The 16,187-nt window shown below is 29.8% G+C and overlaps 1 protein-coding gene across 3 annotated transcripts; it reads right to left on the bottom strand.

Annotated features, from left to right (window-relative positions):
• Window positions 1-779: 779 nt before the first annotated feature.
• On the bottom strand, window positions 780-15,565 carry LOC131949238 (protogenin). Of its 3 annotated transcripts, XM_059311040.1 has the most exons (11): window positions 15,348-15,565; window positions 11,315-11,465; window positions 10,383-10,534; window positions 9,455-9,643; window positions 8,994-9,086; window positions 8,632-8,829; window positions 7,975-8,073; window positions 5,746-5,860; window positions 2,948-2,968; window positions 2,067-2,167; window positions 780-1,334 (listed from the first exon to the last, which is right to left on the bottom strand). In XM_059311040.1, the coding sequence occupies exons 1-10, from the start codon at window positions 15,409-15,411 to the stop codon at window positions 2,104-2,106; spliced, it is 1,146 nt and encodes a 381-aa protein (XP_059167023.1). In that variant the 5' UTR covers window positions 15,412-15,565; the 3' UTR covers window positions 780-1,334; window positions 2,067-2,103. The 3 variants fall into 3 exon arrangements, with proteins under 3 accessions (XP_059167023.1, XP_059167026.1, XP_059167024.1); XM_059311041.1 differs by lacking the exon at window positions 780-1,334 and having other exon boundaries at window positions 1,341-2,167; window positions 7,975-8,055; XM_059311043.1 differs by lacking the exons at window positions 2,067-2,167; window positions 2,948-2,968.
• Window positions 15,566-16,187: the final 622 nt, after the last annotated feature.

The raw sequence follows: 16,187 nt of genomic DNA, 5'->3' as shown, positions 1-16,187 counted from the left end.
GAAGAAACATTCTGTTAGCAAACGTGAGTCACACATACAATATTCATATTTTTTCTTAATGAACCCTGAGTAGTGAGCCAGTATCTAAAAACAAATTCACAACCATGGGACAAAAGAAGTAAAGTTCATTTACTTCTGTCATCTAAGCATACAAGGGGATAATGTCAGCCTATGCCCAGCCATCTTCCTTTCCCAGCAGTGAGTCAGGTGCCCATCAGATCTGGGTGGAGTCAGTGATGTCCTACAGCCTTAAGTTTGGGATCTGAACTTGAGACTTTCAGGTTAACAGTTATGAACTCTATCATCTGATCACTGTCCCCATGTATGTGATCACGAAGACTTTTAAAAAAATTTCTCTAGATTTTTTTAAACATGTTGAAAATTTCAAAGGTATTTGTAATCTGAAGATTGAGTTGCCTTAGCCTGACTTTAACTACTATTGTAGAACTAATATTCTTTGATCCCTGACAGGTTGATAAAAAAACTGAAGTAATTAGCTTATAAATCATTCAGAATGCTTTTACTTGATTTATCATTGCCAGCAAGCTTAATATTCAGATCCAGTTACATCTGTGTTAAGCTAAGAAGTGTGATCTGGGTGTAATACTCAGGAAAAAAACAACAAAAGAACTCTACTTCATGTGCCTTAAGTGCCATTGGGTTTCAGAAAGATTTCTTAACCAAAATATAATAAAGAATCATGTAGGTTATTATCATTTATAATCCAGCATACATTATATTTGCATATACAAACAGTACAAAGAGAACAAGTCAATAATACTGCATCATCTGATTTTATTTTTAAAAACAAACATAACTTGTAAAAAAAAATCAGTTTGTAAATAAATACAAATATAAAGTTAAAATCAAATTTTAAACATGATGTTTATTTACTGTTATTTTCAGAATAAAATGTTGATGTTTTAAGTCATTAAAGATTCAATTAAAAACCCACCAGGACAATAATTTTTTTTAAAGTAAATACCCTAAATGCACAGCAAGAATAGCTGGCTGTAGGTTACTGTACTACTACTGTAATTATTACTAAACATTCAGACCCTTCTCTTAAAAAAAGTATTTTTAAAAAATGAAAAAAAAATCCATGACTAAGAATAGAATTATAATAGATATAGGTAAACTTAAATTAGAAATAAAAAAAGTATAACTAATTTTAAAAGATGTAAATTTTTATAGGTATGCCACTTGACAATGACATAAATTACTTGACCTCAAGGTAGACCTAATTGTTGACTTTTCTTTTGATGAACATTAAGATGAAGACAAGGAGTTTGAAGGAGCAAATTTAGGATCTGGTTTATTTTTTTTTGGCTTTTCTGAAAAAATAATTTTTTTTTAAAAGTGTAAGACAAAAAAAAACCCATTCATAATAGCTTCTACAAGCCTATCAGCCTGTAAATCATTCTTAAACTTTCATACCTACTTTTGTAAGAAAATTTACTTAATGTTTGTTCAATTTTTACCTTTGATGTAAATTTCAAGAGAGACTATTCATTCTTTAATTTTTTTTAGACATATGCTTTAAGTTTGAGGCATTTTACAATAAACTACCAATGTACCAAAAGTTTAGAAATGGCTGGTTGATTATCCTGTACTACTTAAAACAATTCACTTTCATAATTTGGATTACTTGTTCATTTTGCGCCATTATTGTTTTTTACTACTGATACTTTTGAATCATGTAAAAATTAACGTAACCTTCAAATATTTATTTAAAAACTTTAATTAAGTTTCAAATAAGTTTAGACTTAAAAACATCATAGAACTTAAATATACATATAGCACATAATATTTGAACCTTAATTCAAGCCTTAATGTACTGAGTGATATGTGTGTTATTGGGGATTAAATATTACTAAATAATTTTCTTAATATTTAGACAGAACCAAAATAGCAACACTTTCTGAATGTCAACTTTAAACATTTAAAACCACTCTAAATTTTGTGATTAGATTTTTTTTTAAAGATGTCCATACTTTTATTCTAGAGTTTCTAATCATAAAATTTATTTATTATATTATTTCCCTCTCTCATAGCTAAATGATAACCTCTGATATTTAATTCTTGACCTATGACATTAGCAAATTATACACTAGTCTCTTCAGATTCAAATGAATTCTTTTTTTTTACTGTTTCAACAGGTTGAATTCTGAAAGAAAATATTGAAATACTTTTAGAATTAAATAGATTAAAACATTTTTGTTATGTATATACTTTTACAAATTGTGTGTTTGTGTGTCTATATAGGCATACATATATATTTATACCTTGGCACAAATAATGCTTTCTGGAGTTTTTTCTTACAATTTGGCCTGAATAATCATAATAATCTGCCCCAATTGAGCAGAATAGACAGTATGTGTACAGTTATATTAAACTTTCAAAATTTAAAAGTGAATAGTTCTAGGGCTTATTGCTCATCAGCATCCCCATTTAATTGAGAAATATTTGGAGCTTTGACTGGCCCTTGATAAGAAACTTGCAAACTCTACTATCTGTCAGATACTGGATAATTCTTTTCTGTATATTTAATGACATCAGGCATTGGCAAATGAACAATGTATATTATTTTATTTAAATGATAAGGCAACATTACTTATATTACTAAAAGAAAAAAAGACAAGAAATCTGTATTTAACATTGAGTACTTTTGACAAAACTGTTAAAATGCTAATATAATTATAATTGTTTTTTTAGATAGCTATTATTAATCAATGATGCTTGTTGTTGAGTTAAGAAAACTCGTGATAAATATGTATTCTAATATACTACATAATTTGTAAACATTGACAGTTTGATGTTTTTATTTTTAAACCAGTTGTCAAAATCACAAGCTGCTGTTATATGAAAGGAGGTTTTCAAAATAACCAATTTCACGCAAAATACAAATTTCACAATATTTAAGTAATTATGGAAAAAAATTACTTACATCACTTTAGGTTCAAGCTTTCTAAAATGAATACAGTAAAAAAATTCAAAAGGACAGTTTTAACTTTGAAAGGTGCAACCATACAGCTTAATTTTATAACTAAGTAAAACCAGCATTGACAGTTTAAAGTATACAAAAATATAACTATGAAAATAATGTATCACAGGAGAAAAATCAAAAACTTAATTAAATTGTTAAATTGTTAATGTTTAATAAGGGGCTTTTAATTAAGCACTAAATTGTCTAAATAGAAAATAAAAGTGGTTTTCTTTAAATAAGCAAAAATGTCACAACTTCTTATTTAAATATAAAGAAAAGCATGGGTCACAATATTATTTAAATGAAAAACTGTACTAAAATGTAAGCGACCCACAATATTATGTAAAGGAAAAACTGTACTAAAATATTAAGCAACACACATTTGAAGAAAATGTTTAGGCCCATAATAAGTTTTAAAAAGAAATTCATCTTTCAAATACTGACATCTTTATTTGTTGCATTTACACTGAGAGAATGCTTTTTAGAAAGCAAGCTAATCACTCTAGTTTTGAAAAAGAATATAGCAGACCATTTCTTTCAAAGGAAGTTTAAGATGTATATCCATTAGCATTAAGCATACTAAACCATTGTGATGACTAATAACATATAACTTTTATTTTAAAAAATCCTTTGCTAATCCTGATTTTAAAAACAAATGTATTAGACTGAACAAAGCATTCTCTTAAGGGGTCATCCATTTATGACGTCCACAAAAATTTAGGATTTTAGACCCCCCCCCCCCCCCCCCCATGTAGACATCCACATAAATCACACTTTTTAAACCTTTGTACAACTTTACTATTTCAATAACACGGTTTTAATAGATTTGATGTTTATTATTAGGCTTAAATATTAAAAGTAGAATCTAGAGTAGATTAGTATGTTGTAAACGTTAAAATACATTATTTTTTTGCCAGGGATTTCCCACATTACCAACTAAAGCTCATGCAAGTTATTAAACAATGTGTGTGTATGGGGGTGGGGTGGGGGAAATAAATGTGTTATTCTCTGTTAAATGTAATATGTGGACATCCGCATGGACCCTTCCCCCTCCATGTGGCATCATAAATGGATGACCCCTAATTACACTTTTTATGCAATTACTGCTCAAATTGTTAATTGTGCTCTATTTGTTCCTAAATTAACAATATTATACCCGATTACTTCCAGGGTTTTTTTTTATACCACAGAATTAAAACAAAAGAGGTGATTACAATAAAATTAAAAAAGAGCTCTAATGTTTAAGGAGTTACCTATAAAGATCAATAAGCAACAATGATTCATTAAAAAAAAGAACCTAACTAGTTTTAAAAGCTTAAAAATTAACTACAAGGGTTTTTGCTCATGTAATACATACATAAAAATAAGACAATTTTTATACCTGTTGCTCTAACCCACTGGTACCCAAGCTGGGTTGCGAACCGTAAAGGGGGGGGGGTGTCATGAGGAGTTGCCAATTTAAACACAAAACTACAATAAAATCAGCTTTGCAAACTCAAATAGCAATGGAATAGAGAAGACTAGGCGCATATAGCTCAAAGTTCTTCTCATTCTCAGTCATGACTTAACGGACACTCAGAAACACAAACGCTTAGAGATGAATCATTAAGAATGCACTGAAAATTATTTTGACTTCATTCTTGGGAATGAAAATTTTGTAAACATCAGAGACTTGATCTAACAGGAAGTTTTCATCAAGAGGGCACAGAATTGGTTCTCATGGCTATTCATGTTGCAGATAAAAAAGAGCAGGATTTTCTTTGACAATGATAAATGAAGGAATAGTGTGGTCAACACTATGCCCAGCCGGTACTACTTTCCCTCAGAATAACGTGACCTCAGAATCATTCCATGGATTCAAGTCCAAGATTCAAACTCAAAAGAATTTTGTGTTACTAATACTATGTTTTGACATCCAACCATGCCATCCCATTCTGTTAACACTGCGCAAAAATAAAAAATGAATTCTAAAAAAGTTAGGAAAAATTGCCATGTTTTGGAATAATGCCCAACGTGGTAGATAATCAGCATGTGAAAAAAATTAATATCTAAAGGAAGAAAACAGACTCCATAAATACTTTCCGTAGCTGAGAGAAGAAATAACTATAATAGAAAGGGGTTGCAACCCAAAAAAGTTTGAGAACCTGTGCTCTAAGCCATTTATTAATTTTGAACTACAAGAACTGTGTAAGCCAATAGTGACAACTTATTTATCCCATTTCTCCAGAAAGTAATAAATAAATGATACGCTTCTTTGTACTATTTCTATGTGGACAATCCCTAAAGAGAACATGTTTCAAATCAAGAAACTGAAGCGGGGAAAAAAAAAATCAATGAATACAGGTCTTAATTGTGTGAAGGTATTTCTCATGCCATGAGATTTTCTATGGTATTTTGAACATCATTTCTTAATACAGTTAACTGTATGACATATATTAAATTTATAATTAGTATAGTTTAATAGTGGAGGATTAAGTATCTCTCTCTTTGCAGGTCATAATTACTCAAGAGCTTAAAATTGATTATTTTAGCATGAGTGTGGTAGTGATTTATAACATAGTAAGAGTATGTGTGAAGGATTCTAATTATGTTCTGATAGAGAAAAGAGGTTAGTAGGACTAGATTAAACATTTTGAAATGAAAATTATTTATAATGTTATGTTGCTTTTTAAAAATTATTGTTTAGTTTGGTTTTGAGATATCATTTATGGATTTAGAAACATATTTAATGGTAATAATCCCCTGCCATGGAAACTTACTTCTTAGGTGGAGCTTCCTGATATTTGTCATTCTTCAAGCAAACAATGACACTTATGCACAAAATTACTGCTTGAATGCAACAACCAATGAAGGGATAAAGCCATTCCATTGGATCTGAAATGAAATGTATGTATATATGTGTGTATGTTTATATTTGAGTGTAAATGTGTATATATATATATATATATATATACATATATATACATATATATACATATATATACATATATATACATATATATACATATATATACATATATATATTTATATATACATATACATATATATATATATTTATATATATATATATATATATACATATATATACATACAGAGCCCCCCCCCACTACCCAAAGAGATGCCTGAAAGAAACTTAACAAACAGACCACTTATAAGATTAGACAAATAAATGAGGCGGTATTAATAGTAACTGTATTACAAAGTATCAATGACATCATTATTGTTGTGTATTTTTTTCGCCATTGGCTTTTCAATTCTATGTTTACTCTAGAATCAATGAACTTGATAAAATATAACGGGTGCACATAGCTTTACATTTTGCTAACTGAGACTAGTTGGATCTACTTTCACATAACTCACACATAATATGATCAGTATTATAGACAACAAATAAAAAACAACAATAAAAAATTAGTTTACTTATGTCTCATCCCTTTGTGTAAAATCATTGGTCAAAACAATCAATTAAAAACCTTAATCTATTAAAGTTTCATTCATATTTTCATCTATCTTAAAAAACCTTTGAAAGCAGTCTTGGGGCAATTTATCCACTGTACTGCTGAGTCTCAGGCCTGTGCCATATTTCAACAATGTAAGCCATAGGGAGGTGTGCCAAGAAATAATGTTATAAACTCTGCCTAATAATTATATAAATGAATGTATTGAAATGTACAACTATTTTAACTAAATTCTATCATTTGGAAATAATGTTTATTTTACCAATTATTGAAATCTTTATGCTAACAAACAGTGGGAAGCATTTTTTATGGAAATGATATAAAATCTATAAAAGTGTTAAACATTTTAAGTAAAAATCATGATACAGAAACAAGATTGATTAACATGATAGATTAATAGGCCTATATTGTAATGTATATTCTTACATTTCTTTTCAACTCTACTGAACCCAGTTTTAAAAATTGATCCATTGGCTGGATAAACAATGATTGCCCAATCCCCAATTAAAAATAAAAGTTACCATAGTAACACAAAGGTCGGGAAAGGGGCAAGATATATGGTGATACCTTGAAACTGAGTGCCCAGACATACCTGATTTTTAAAAATAAAAGGTGTTGAATGAGCTAAAATTTGCTTTGACAAGCTTTGGACAAAACCACCCCAAAAATCTGCAACTAATTGTGCATTGGAGCTATTTATGTGCGCGGATGAATGATTTATTTTGGTATTTTAATTTGTGGTAATTTGTAATGAGGGAACCGCAGCATATCTTAATTAAGCTAAACTAATAAAACATTATACAGTAACATTTAAGTTTAATTGTTATGTTTCTTAATTAAGCTAAAGTAACAAAACAGTATACAGTAACATATAAGTTTAATTGTTATGTTTCAGTTCCAATAAATTTAGAGATCAAGTGTAACGAGTTAGTGAATTAAAACGAAAGTGACCAAAGGAGCTTAGCATTAACAGGAAGTAAGTGACAGAAGTGAAGCTCCTACACCTACATTGGGCCTAAACCTCCACAAGCATTTTTCGTAAGCTCAAGTTGGCTGATTTTTAAGGTAAATACACATTAAAAAACTAGTTTATTTCTTTGCATTATCCTTTATTATGTTATCAAACAATATTTGCCATGTATAAATACACTTTCCTTATTAAAAAACAAACTCAAAAGAAAAACAGGGTGGCAATTTTGGGTTTGGAAATGGAATGGATTGATGACATTTGAATTAAATTTCAATGGAAAATATTGCTGTGAGATAACAGCTATTTGACATATGTAACAATGTTACTGAATGAATTAAACTCAAATCTTGAGGTACCACTGTATATCAGTTGGGTGGGGTATGGGCCTCTATGCCCTTCCTAAGATCTGCCTGTAGCTTTTTAAAAATATACAATAAGAAACATTAAGTAGAATTAATCTGTTTTTCTTTTACTTTATCTTTGAAAGATTTAATTTTGTAGCAACACTAATTAAGTAAGAAACTGATTAAAATGAACAGCTTTACATATTTTGTACTTACTTTTTACACGAAGAATAAATTCCTTTGTGGAGTTGGCATTAAGTTCTTTAGTGTAAGCAATACAGGTATAGACTGCAGCATCTGTTGCAAAGAATAGATCTATAATTGCGATTATTATATAATTATGATCACAACAAACCTAAGAGATATGTAAAGTCCCCCTTGCAGATGTTACATCTGAAAGGGGGACTTTACATAATCTATAGGACAGTTGAAGTAGAGTTTACCTATTTATTGACCTCAGCATATGAAGGGATCAACCTTTAATTTCCATAACATAAGTATCATTTATTATTTGCTAATAAGACAATTAAAAACTGCATTAAAGTTTTGTAATAGCTCTGATGGTTTAAATGTCCAATTTTTTTTTAACAAATAAGAAGATAAGCAGCAATTGTGGTAACAATCCAAACTACTAAGAATCTTTTTTAAAAATTACTGAATAATAGCATACATATATTACACATATGCTATATTAATGATTCATGTTTTTTTTTTTAAATATATGAAATAATTCAAACTTTAAGATATTATTAGAAACTTAAAGAATTTTGTTTAATTTAATTTTTTTTATTTTTGTTCCCCAACTTATTTTTTTATTTTCTAAAAATGATAAAATATACAGAGAATATATTTTAAAATGTACAAACTGTTTACCTGCAGGGCCTAGCTTAGTGATAATCAAAAACTCATCTTGAGCGTATATATGGCGACTGTTATTTGGAATCCTAGCACCATTTTTCAGCCATTTAAGAGAGGGCCTAGGATATCCTAATATCCCATGAGGGGTCATAGAAAAATTTTGTCCAAGAAAATAATCATAGGATTTCTTAAAATCCAATAGAAGTGGTGTAGCTAAAAATAGAAGGAAATTGTTTTAATTAATGTTTTTAAATCTTAAATATATGAAAAGCTAACATTTTTAAAGCTATTTTAATTTATTCTTACAAAACACTAGTCTAATGTTGTTTAGTGGTAGTGTTTTTTTTAAGAAATAGAAAAAGTATTATGAAAATTACCAATATAGTTAACAACACAGTTAAAATCATGGACTACATCACCCTTCAAGGTAGCAGAGTACTTGGCAATGTAGCGATTAGCATCTTCACGTCCTATTTTTCAGTATAAAACTTTTAGTTAGCAACTCAACTGTTTGATATCGGCATATAAATATAGGGCTATATATGTATATATACATAAAGGCCTATATATATATATATATATATTGCTAGATATATATCTAGAAACGTATAGAAACATCCATGCAAGGTGAGTAAAATTGTTAAACAAAAAATGGGTTGTTTATTTGTGTAAAAGTAAGAAAGACTGAAAATGTATCTGAACTATGATTTTCATAAATGAGAATATTTGTATTAACAAATTATTTCAATACAACTATAATACTATAATGCAATCTCAGTTGTCTATATGAGCAAACATATATATAGTGCTGGAATTTAGATAAAAATAGCTTTCTTACTTGGTCCATTAATCACAAGAGAGCCATTTTTTTCTTCTACAAATTTTGGATTTTTCAGGTCCTTAATAGGCTTGTCATTTTGATACCAGCCTTGAAATTTTACTTGTAGTATTGGTGACTGTACTTGAACAGTGCATTCCAAAAGTTGAGTTTTGTCTCGATACTGATATACAGCTTTTGCTGTATTAACTGAAAAATTTATAGTAATAAAATAAATTTGCAAAGTGCTTTTAAAAAAGGCTGCTTGGCGACAACATTGTCAGGCTGGACAGCGTGTGAGTTCAGGCTTCTGGCAAGATGAGGCTTATTTGCTGTGGACATCAACCCATCTAAGAGAAAAAAAAATCAAAATCAAACTGCAACCTTGTAGATTGTTCTTGGGTGGACAAAGGCTATGGAAACGTCATCTGAAGTCAGAATCAGGGGGTCGTCAGAATACATAATAGGCCTACTTAATTGGAGAAAATCCCCTTCATAATTACAATTTATAACCAAAAAAAGGTTGTCAAAAAATCCATAGGCTTAGGTAAATACATGCTTGTGGGGTGCGGCTGTTTTTAGCCTACCTTAATTTAATCAACTTTACATCTAAATGCAAACTAAATGTATTTTTGGTAGCAGTACAACAAGTAAATATATTGTTGGCCATAAAACTCAGGAACAGGATTCTCAACTTTACAAAAATAATTATTTTAAAAGAGGAAGTTCAATTGTACCATTTATCTTTGTTGAGTTGGAGAGAGGTGAGGGGAGATTTTAAATGATGTGCTAACTGCACCGGATTTTTTTTTAATTTCATAAATTCAGGATTTTAAAAAACTTTTTAAAAATTGTTGAACATTGTTATGATAACTGCTCTTTTAAACGGTTGGGAGTTTTGGTGAAAAAGGAAACAAGAATTGTTAACTTTAATATGTGAACTTATTACCTTCTACACAGTTAACTTCAATATCCCTTCTTACTGGCTGAGGCGTATTCACAGAGCAGGTGAATCTCCCATTAGATTCACGTTCGAATTTATCAATGATAAGCACTGCAGTTTGATTGACCTCATTTCCCATATCATGTCGTATCCTTTCACTTGTTATATGCAAAGTAACATTTTTATAAAAAAGGATTTAATAAAACATACATCATTAAAAAAAAGCGACAGACACATAGCTATCTTTTTTTATTGTTATTAAATGAAGAATTTAAATAGTAATTGTATGGAATGGCTTTCGAAATTGTATAAGAACACTGTTATAAAAAAAAAAGTTTGGGGAGGATATGCAATCAAATAAAACAAAAATTCACACTTTCTCAAACAATTTACGGTATTTTATTTTCAAGGTTTCTTTTAAACATAAGTTTCAAAACCATGATATCCAGGACCTGATAGATCATGTAACCAAATCATACAACGTCTGACTAGCTTTATGAAACAGAGGGTAAAATTGAGTGGTAGTGTCTGTGCGCAATTACTCATAATACACTCACACTGTCACAAAAAGTTTACATGTTATACACTAACAATTAACTTTTTAAAATGATACAATCTCATTTAATAAAATAGACCAAATAAATTTGCCTCTTTATTACTGACAAAATGGAAAAAAATTGATAGAAGGAGATTTCCAGTTTTTATTTTGAAAAGTGTCCTTCAACTGCAAAATATCCAATTTTGGGTGGTAACATTTTCTGACAATGAAAGAGCCGATATCCATAAAATAGCAGTAAAGTTACATTCTTGATAAGTAGTACCCTTATCCCCCAAGAGACAGGGAAAGAGAGAACAATACAACAAACAAAGATAAGTATGCAAAAATTTGCATGAGTTATAGAAGTTTTAGTATAAAAATATATTAATTATTTACTTACACTCTCATTCCAGCAGTTACAGGTTGCCATTGAGGTTCAAAGAGTACTTCACCTTGGATTGATACACAGCTAATTTGTATTTTTGAGTTGCATTGAAAAAGTAAATATTGTCCTTGGGCAATGTCCAATGAAACTGTTGCTTGTGAATCAACTGAATTGATTAATAAATGCTGATTAACAATAAACTTTAAAATCCTACATTAGCTTAGTGAATGAAGATAAATAACAAAACTTGATATTATTAATTATTTTGTAAACTGATTTGCAGTTCACAAACCTTAGCAATATCAATTGATATATGAACTACATTAAATCTTTCTCTACACAAATGGTCAAAATCTGTTAGTTTATTTTTTGACAGATATGAAAAATTATATTCATACTCAGTGGAGTCAGTTGGTGTCACCTGGTACTGGAACTTATGGAGCATCTCCACCAGCCCATAATGTGATGCTTCAAAATTTTTTAATTATGGATAAGACCAGTTATGACTTGAAAATCAAAAACATTTAGATCTTTATTAACCGTTTACCTAATGTAATGATTAAAATTGGATTTTTCAATTTGGTGTCGACCTGCACAGTCTGTGGCAATACTGTTCTTACCACTGCTACTGTTCCTACCCCAACCCAAATGAAGGGAATTCAGCAATGACATTAAATGATGTAGATCTATGACATGTTCATGTAGGCCTATGATGTTATTAAACGACTTCACCCCTTGATCAAAAGTCTACCCTAACCTAAAGGCAGTACGCTGGGCAGCTTCAAGCAAGGTGGTATTTCAACAACACATTTACACTTACGACATTAAATATTATAAAAGATCTACTAGTTCAAACATTAGGCTTAACTATATTCTGAGTACATTGTTTTATTTGTTCAGCCTGACAAATGGGTGATAGATAATAACAATATTGTTAATTAAATATAGAGCTAGTATTGGTAATAGTACAGAATAGCATAAATCTGGAATATAGTTCTAGGTTAAAAGATAGTACTCTTAAATCCATTTAAATTTAACTTTACAATAATATGATTTTAAGCATTTACAATTTTAATGTCAGAGTGTAGATAAAACAACATAATATCAGATTACTTAATATTTCTTTACAAAATCTACTTCCTATGAGAATGAATAAGTCTAGCCTAAATTACGTCAAGTAGCTCAGGAGCCATTGAAATTGTCCGTAGGCTTTCATGTAGTACAGTACCTTCACCCAAAATAACTACTCGCAATCAAGAGCTCAGTCTCAGAATGATATTTTTATTTGTTAAAATGGTTGCCTAGAAAATTCAATCAGTTTTCATCGGAATTTCAACCTTTATTATTGAAATTTAATTCTGATTTACATTGGACCAATCAAAGAATTCTAAGTTCTAGCAAATTCGATCTAGATCTAGATTTTAAAATATAAATCCTATGCCTAAGTATTGGTAAAACCTTAGTTTAGCATCGATTATTATTCCGGAATAAGCAGTAAAAAAAACCCCAGTAAAACAATGGCAAAGTATGTCACACAGTTCTGGAATCCATCTTTTATTGTTTTTTATTCGCAACGTTTAAAATTTGGATAGATTGATTTTAATTGCATGTTATATACAATACTGCTTCACTAATTATTTTGTATCGCTAATTATTCTTAAGTGTTGCTGTTAAATATTTCTGTTACTAAACATGATTGTTCTAGTGATATTTACTATTTTCATAGACTCATAGACATAATGATTTTTACTTGGCTTAGCGTAATTAATTGATTGTGGCAAATCATCTGCAACTTGCAAGTGAAAAACATTAAACAAATTGGTAAAACTCCATTTTAGGGTATTTTATTCCCCGCTTCACGTTCACCTCCAGTTGAGCGTATTTTATTATCAATACAACCAAAACACACGAAAACGTGAGGAAAACACTAGGCCTATTTCTTTATGAACTTTTGTTAATATTTTTTGTCAAAACTTGAGAATAATCCAAATTTGGAATATTGAATGTGCACTCAATTTAGCTTTTTTTTCTCTCTTGAAAATAGGTTCATGTCATTTAAGGAGAAACTCATAAATGCAAGAGGGTTAAGTTTGTATTGTTAAAAATATCTCGCAATCATGATACTATAAATAAACATATATGAACTCACAATGACCCTAAGCTATGACGTATGCTGATAATTAAAGTCAATGTGAACTCAGGCAGAACCCTTGACCATGTAGGGATTTTCTCCCACCAACGACCACACGCTATTTAACTGGACCTGTAATGCTTAATTATGTCTTTTTACCTTTTCTAATTAAAACACACATTTATTATTTAGTTTAACATTTTTTATATACTATAATATTTATTCTTGTTTCCTTTAAACTTTAAAAATTTAAACATTAATTTAAAATTTACTTAGTTTACTACAATCGACTTGAATTTATTAATTATCTTTCAATGGTCAATCAATAATTAATTGTCAATAAACTATTAACCATGGTTTATTGTTTATGAAACTCAACAAACAATAACGGATAATTTCCAACGCTAAACCAAGGTTTTACCTGCTAAACCAAGGTTTTACCTAGATCTAGATCCTAAGTCAGTAAGTAGATCTATCTACTATCTATATCTAAGTAAAATCAAATTACTAGAAAATAAAATTCTCCATTTTTGTAATTTTGTGTAGTGTAGATCTATTCTAGATCTAGATCAGATCAACATCAATCAAACCTAATTCAAATTATTAATTAAAATTACAGGTAATCTATCATTTTAGGTATGTAAAATCGCCTGTGGCTAGTAATGTACGAAAAAGTTATTTAATTGTCAAGGCTTTAATAGAAGTATATTGTGATATATTTGTATCAAATATTACAGATAAATGAATAATAAACGTCCTAAATCAATGGCTAAATATATCTATATTGTTGCAGGCAAGAAATTAACTTTAAACAGCAGTGTTTGTGAGCAAGATTTGCTATATAAACAGCAGGCATTTGTAAAATAGAGTGCCTTCCCCCTGATTCTCGCGCTATAAGTTTGCAAAGAAAAACTTAAACAAAATCGCTGCTTAGTAAATGAACATGGTTGCATCTGTTGGAAACATCGCTAGTCTTCATTTATTACTGAAAAGTTTTAATTCAATCGTCTAAAAACAGGTACATAAATGAAACAAGGAAACATTTTTGTATTTTTCAAAACATAAATTCTCATCAAATTGTGAAATTATTAAAATTTAAGGAGTCGCCTGTTTTTCACATTACTAGTCGCGGGTGATTTTACGTACCCAAAACGATAGATTACCTCATTTATTACTAGATCTAAGTTAACTAAGTATTACTGAAAAGTTTTAATTCAATTGTTTAAAATACAGGTACATAGGCATAAATGAAACAAGGAAACATTTTTGTATTTTTCAAAACATAAATCCTCCTCAAAATGTGAAATAATTATTACAATTTAAGGAGTCACCTGTTTTTCACATATTTTGTAACAGCCGTTCGGTTTTGCCACAATTTTAAAAATCGCCTTAGCACTGAAACGCGACTAATACTTAAATTTGGTACACGAGCACCCGATGGTTTGAATCGACAGATATCTTTCACCTAACCAACCCCCCTCCCGCATACACCAAGCCCCCAACCCCACCCAAGCGTCCTTCTCATGCGTCTTTTCTTTTGGATATCTTAGCTAGCAGACAAGACATGTTTTCACTGTCAAGCTAAGTCAAAAAATGTGTTACTGTTTGTCTTTATTTTCAAGTCTAATCTGTAACCACACGTGACACTGTTGTGTGCTGATGAAGACCTTGGGTCGAAAACGTCCGTAGTACTTGTTGTAACTGTCTTTAACTTTCTGTTTTATTACTAGACAATACTATCTAGATCTAACTGTTTTTCACATTACTAGATCTAGTCGCGTGTGATTTTACGTACCTAGATCTAACTGTAACTATTAATTATTATTTTAATTAACTAAACTAAAACGATAAAGAATTATTAAAGACTAAAGATTACAAAATTTTGAAATAGGCAAATGACCAAACAAATGACATTACCTTCCATGAACATTAATAAAACGCACAGACATAGGTATAGGGTGTAATCAAACAATGGCCACATGATTTTTTAAAATATCATTAGCCTTACTAGACGTCTAGGTCTAGAAATACTAAAATCTAGATCTAGTCTAGATCTACATCTAGAAAAAATCTACGTTAGACTACTTGGTTACACTTTGTTTTCAACAAAGTAACCGCCAGCATACTTATTGTACATTGCCAGATATGCGTAATGTGCAGTTTTCAAATATTTTGTTTACATTCTCTTTTTTGAACACAACATTTAAGTAAAAAAAACAATTAAAAAAAACTACAAAAAACAACAAATAAATGTTGTATATTAAAGAATCTTTAATTGGTTTCAGTTTCCACTCAACAAACAACAATATATCTAAATAAAGTATTACGTTCAATAAAAATCAACAGAACGTTGTTCTAAAAGCATTCACTGTTAATAAGTTGTTTATTTTTGTATGTTATATTTAAAATGAGTCTACCTCTCTAGTACATACCAAAAAAAAAACATTAGCTTATTGTTTTTGACTATGCACTGACCGAAAATATTAACATATGCAAATAGTTTGTGTTGCTGAAGTGATATTAAAACTAAAACTCCTGAAAGATGGCATGTAAAAAAAAAGGATTTTCCTAAAAAATATTTTATCTGGCAAGAAAACGATTATTTTGTAGACCTAGTTACGAGTCTTCGTAAATTGCGAGACGCGAAACGACGATACGATAACCGGATAACCCATGGCCACTTGACATTTGAAGAGCCTAGTGCTTAAAGTCTTAAAATACTCGTCACATTTTTGTGATAATCAAATCAAGCAATGA

This window comes from Physella acuta, unplaced genomic scaffold, assembly GCF_028476545.2.
Source record: "Physella acuta isolate Inbredline_101_S28 unplaced genomic scaffold, ASM2847654v3 ptg000678l, whole genome shotgun sequence".
Taxonomy (NCBI): Eukaryota; Metazoa; Mollusca; class Gastropoda; family Physidae; genus Physella; species Physella acuta.
Note: the sequence above shows the minus strand (reverse complement) of the source record. Positions and strands in the feature narration are given on the sequence as shown.

Bases quoted from the DNA above. Each gene is read 5' to 3' on its own strand.
- LOC131949238 (XM_059311040.1), bottom strand. From the start codon at position 15,411: ATGTGGCCATTGTTTGATTACACCCTATACCTATGTCTGTGCGTTTTA. The intron at 9,644-10,382 runs GTAATAAGTTCA...TAAATTTTTCAG, and splicing joins TGAAGTTAACTGTGTAGAAG to TTAATACAGCAAAAGCTGTA. The intron at 8,830-8,993 runs GTAATTTTCATA...TTCTATTTTTAG, and splicing joins CTGTGTTGTTAACTATATTG to CTACACCACTTCTATTGGAT.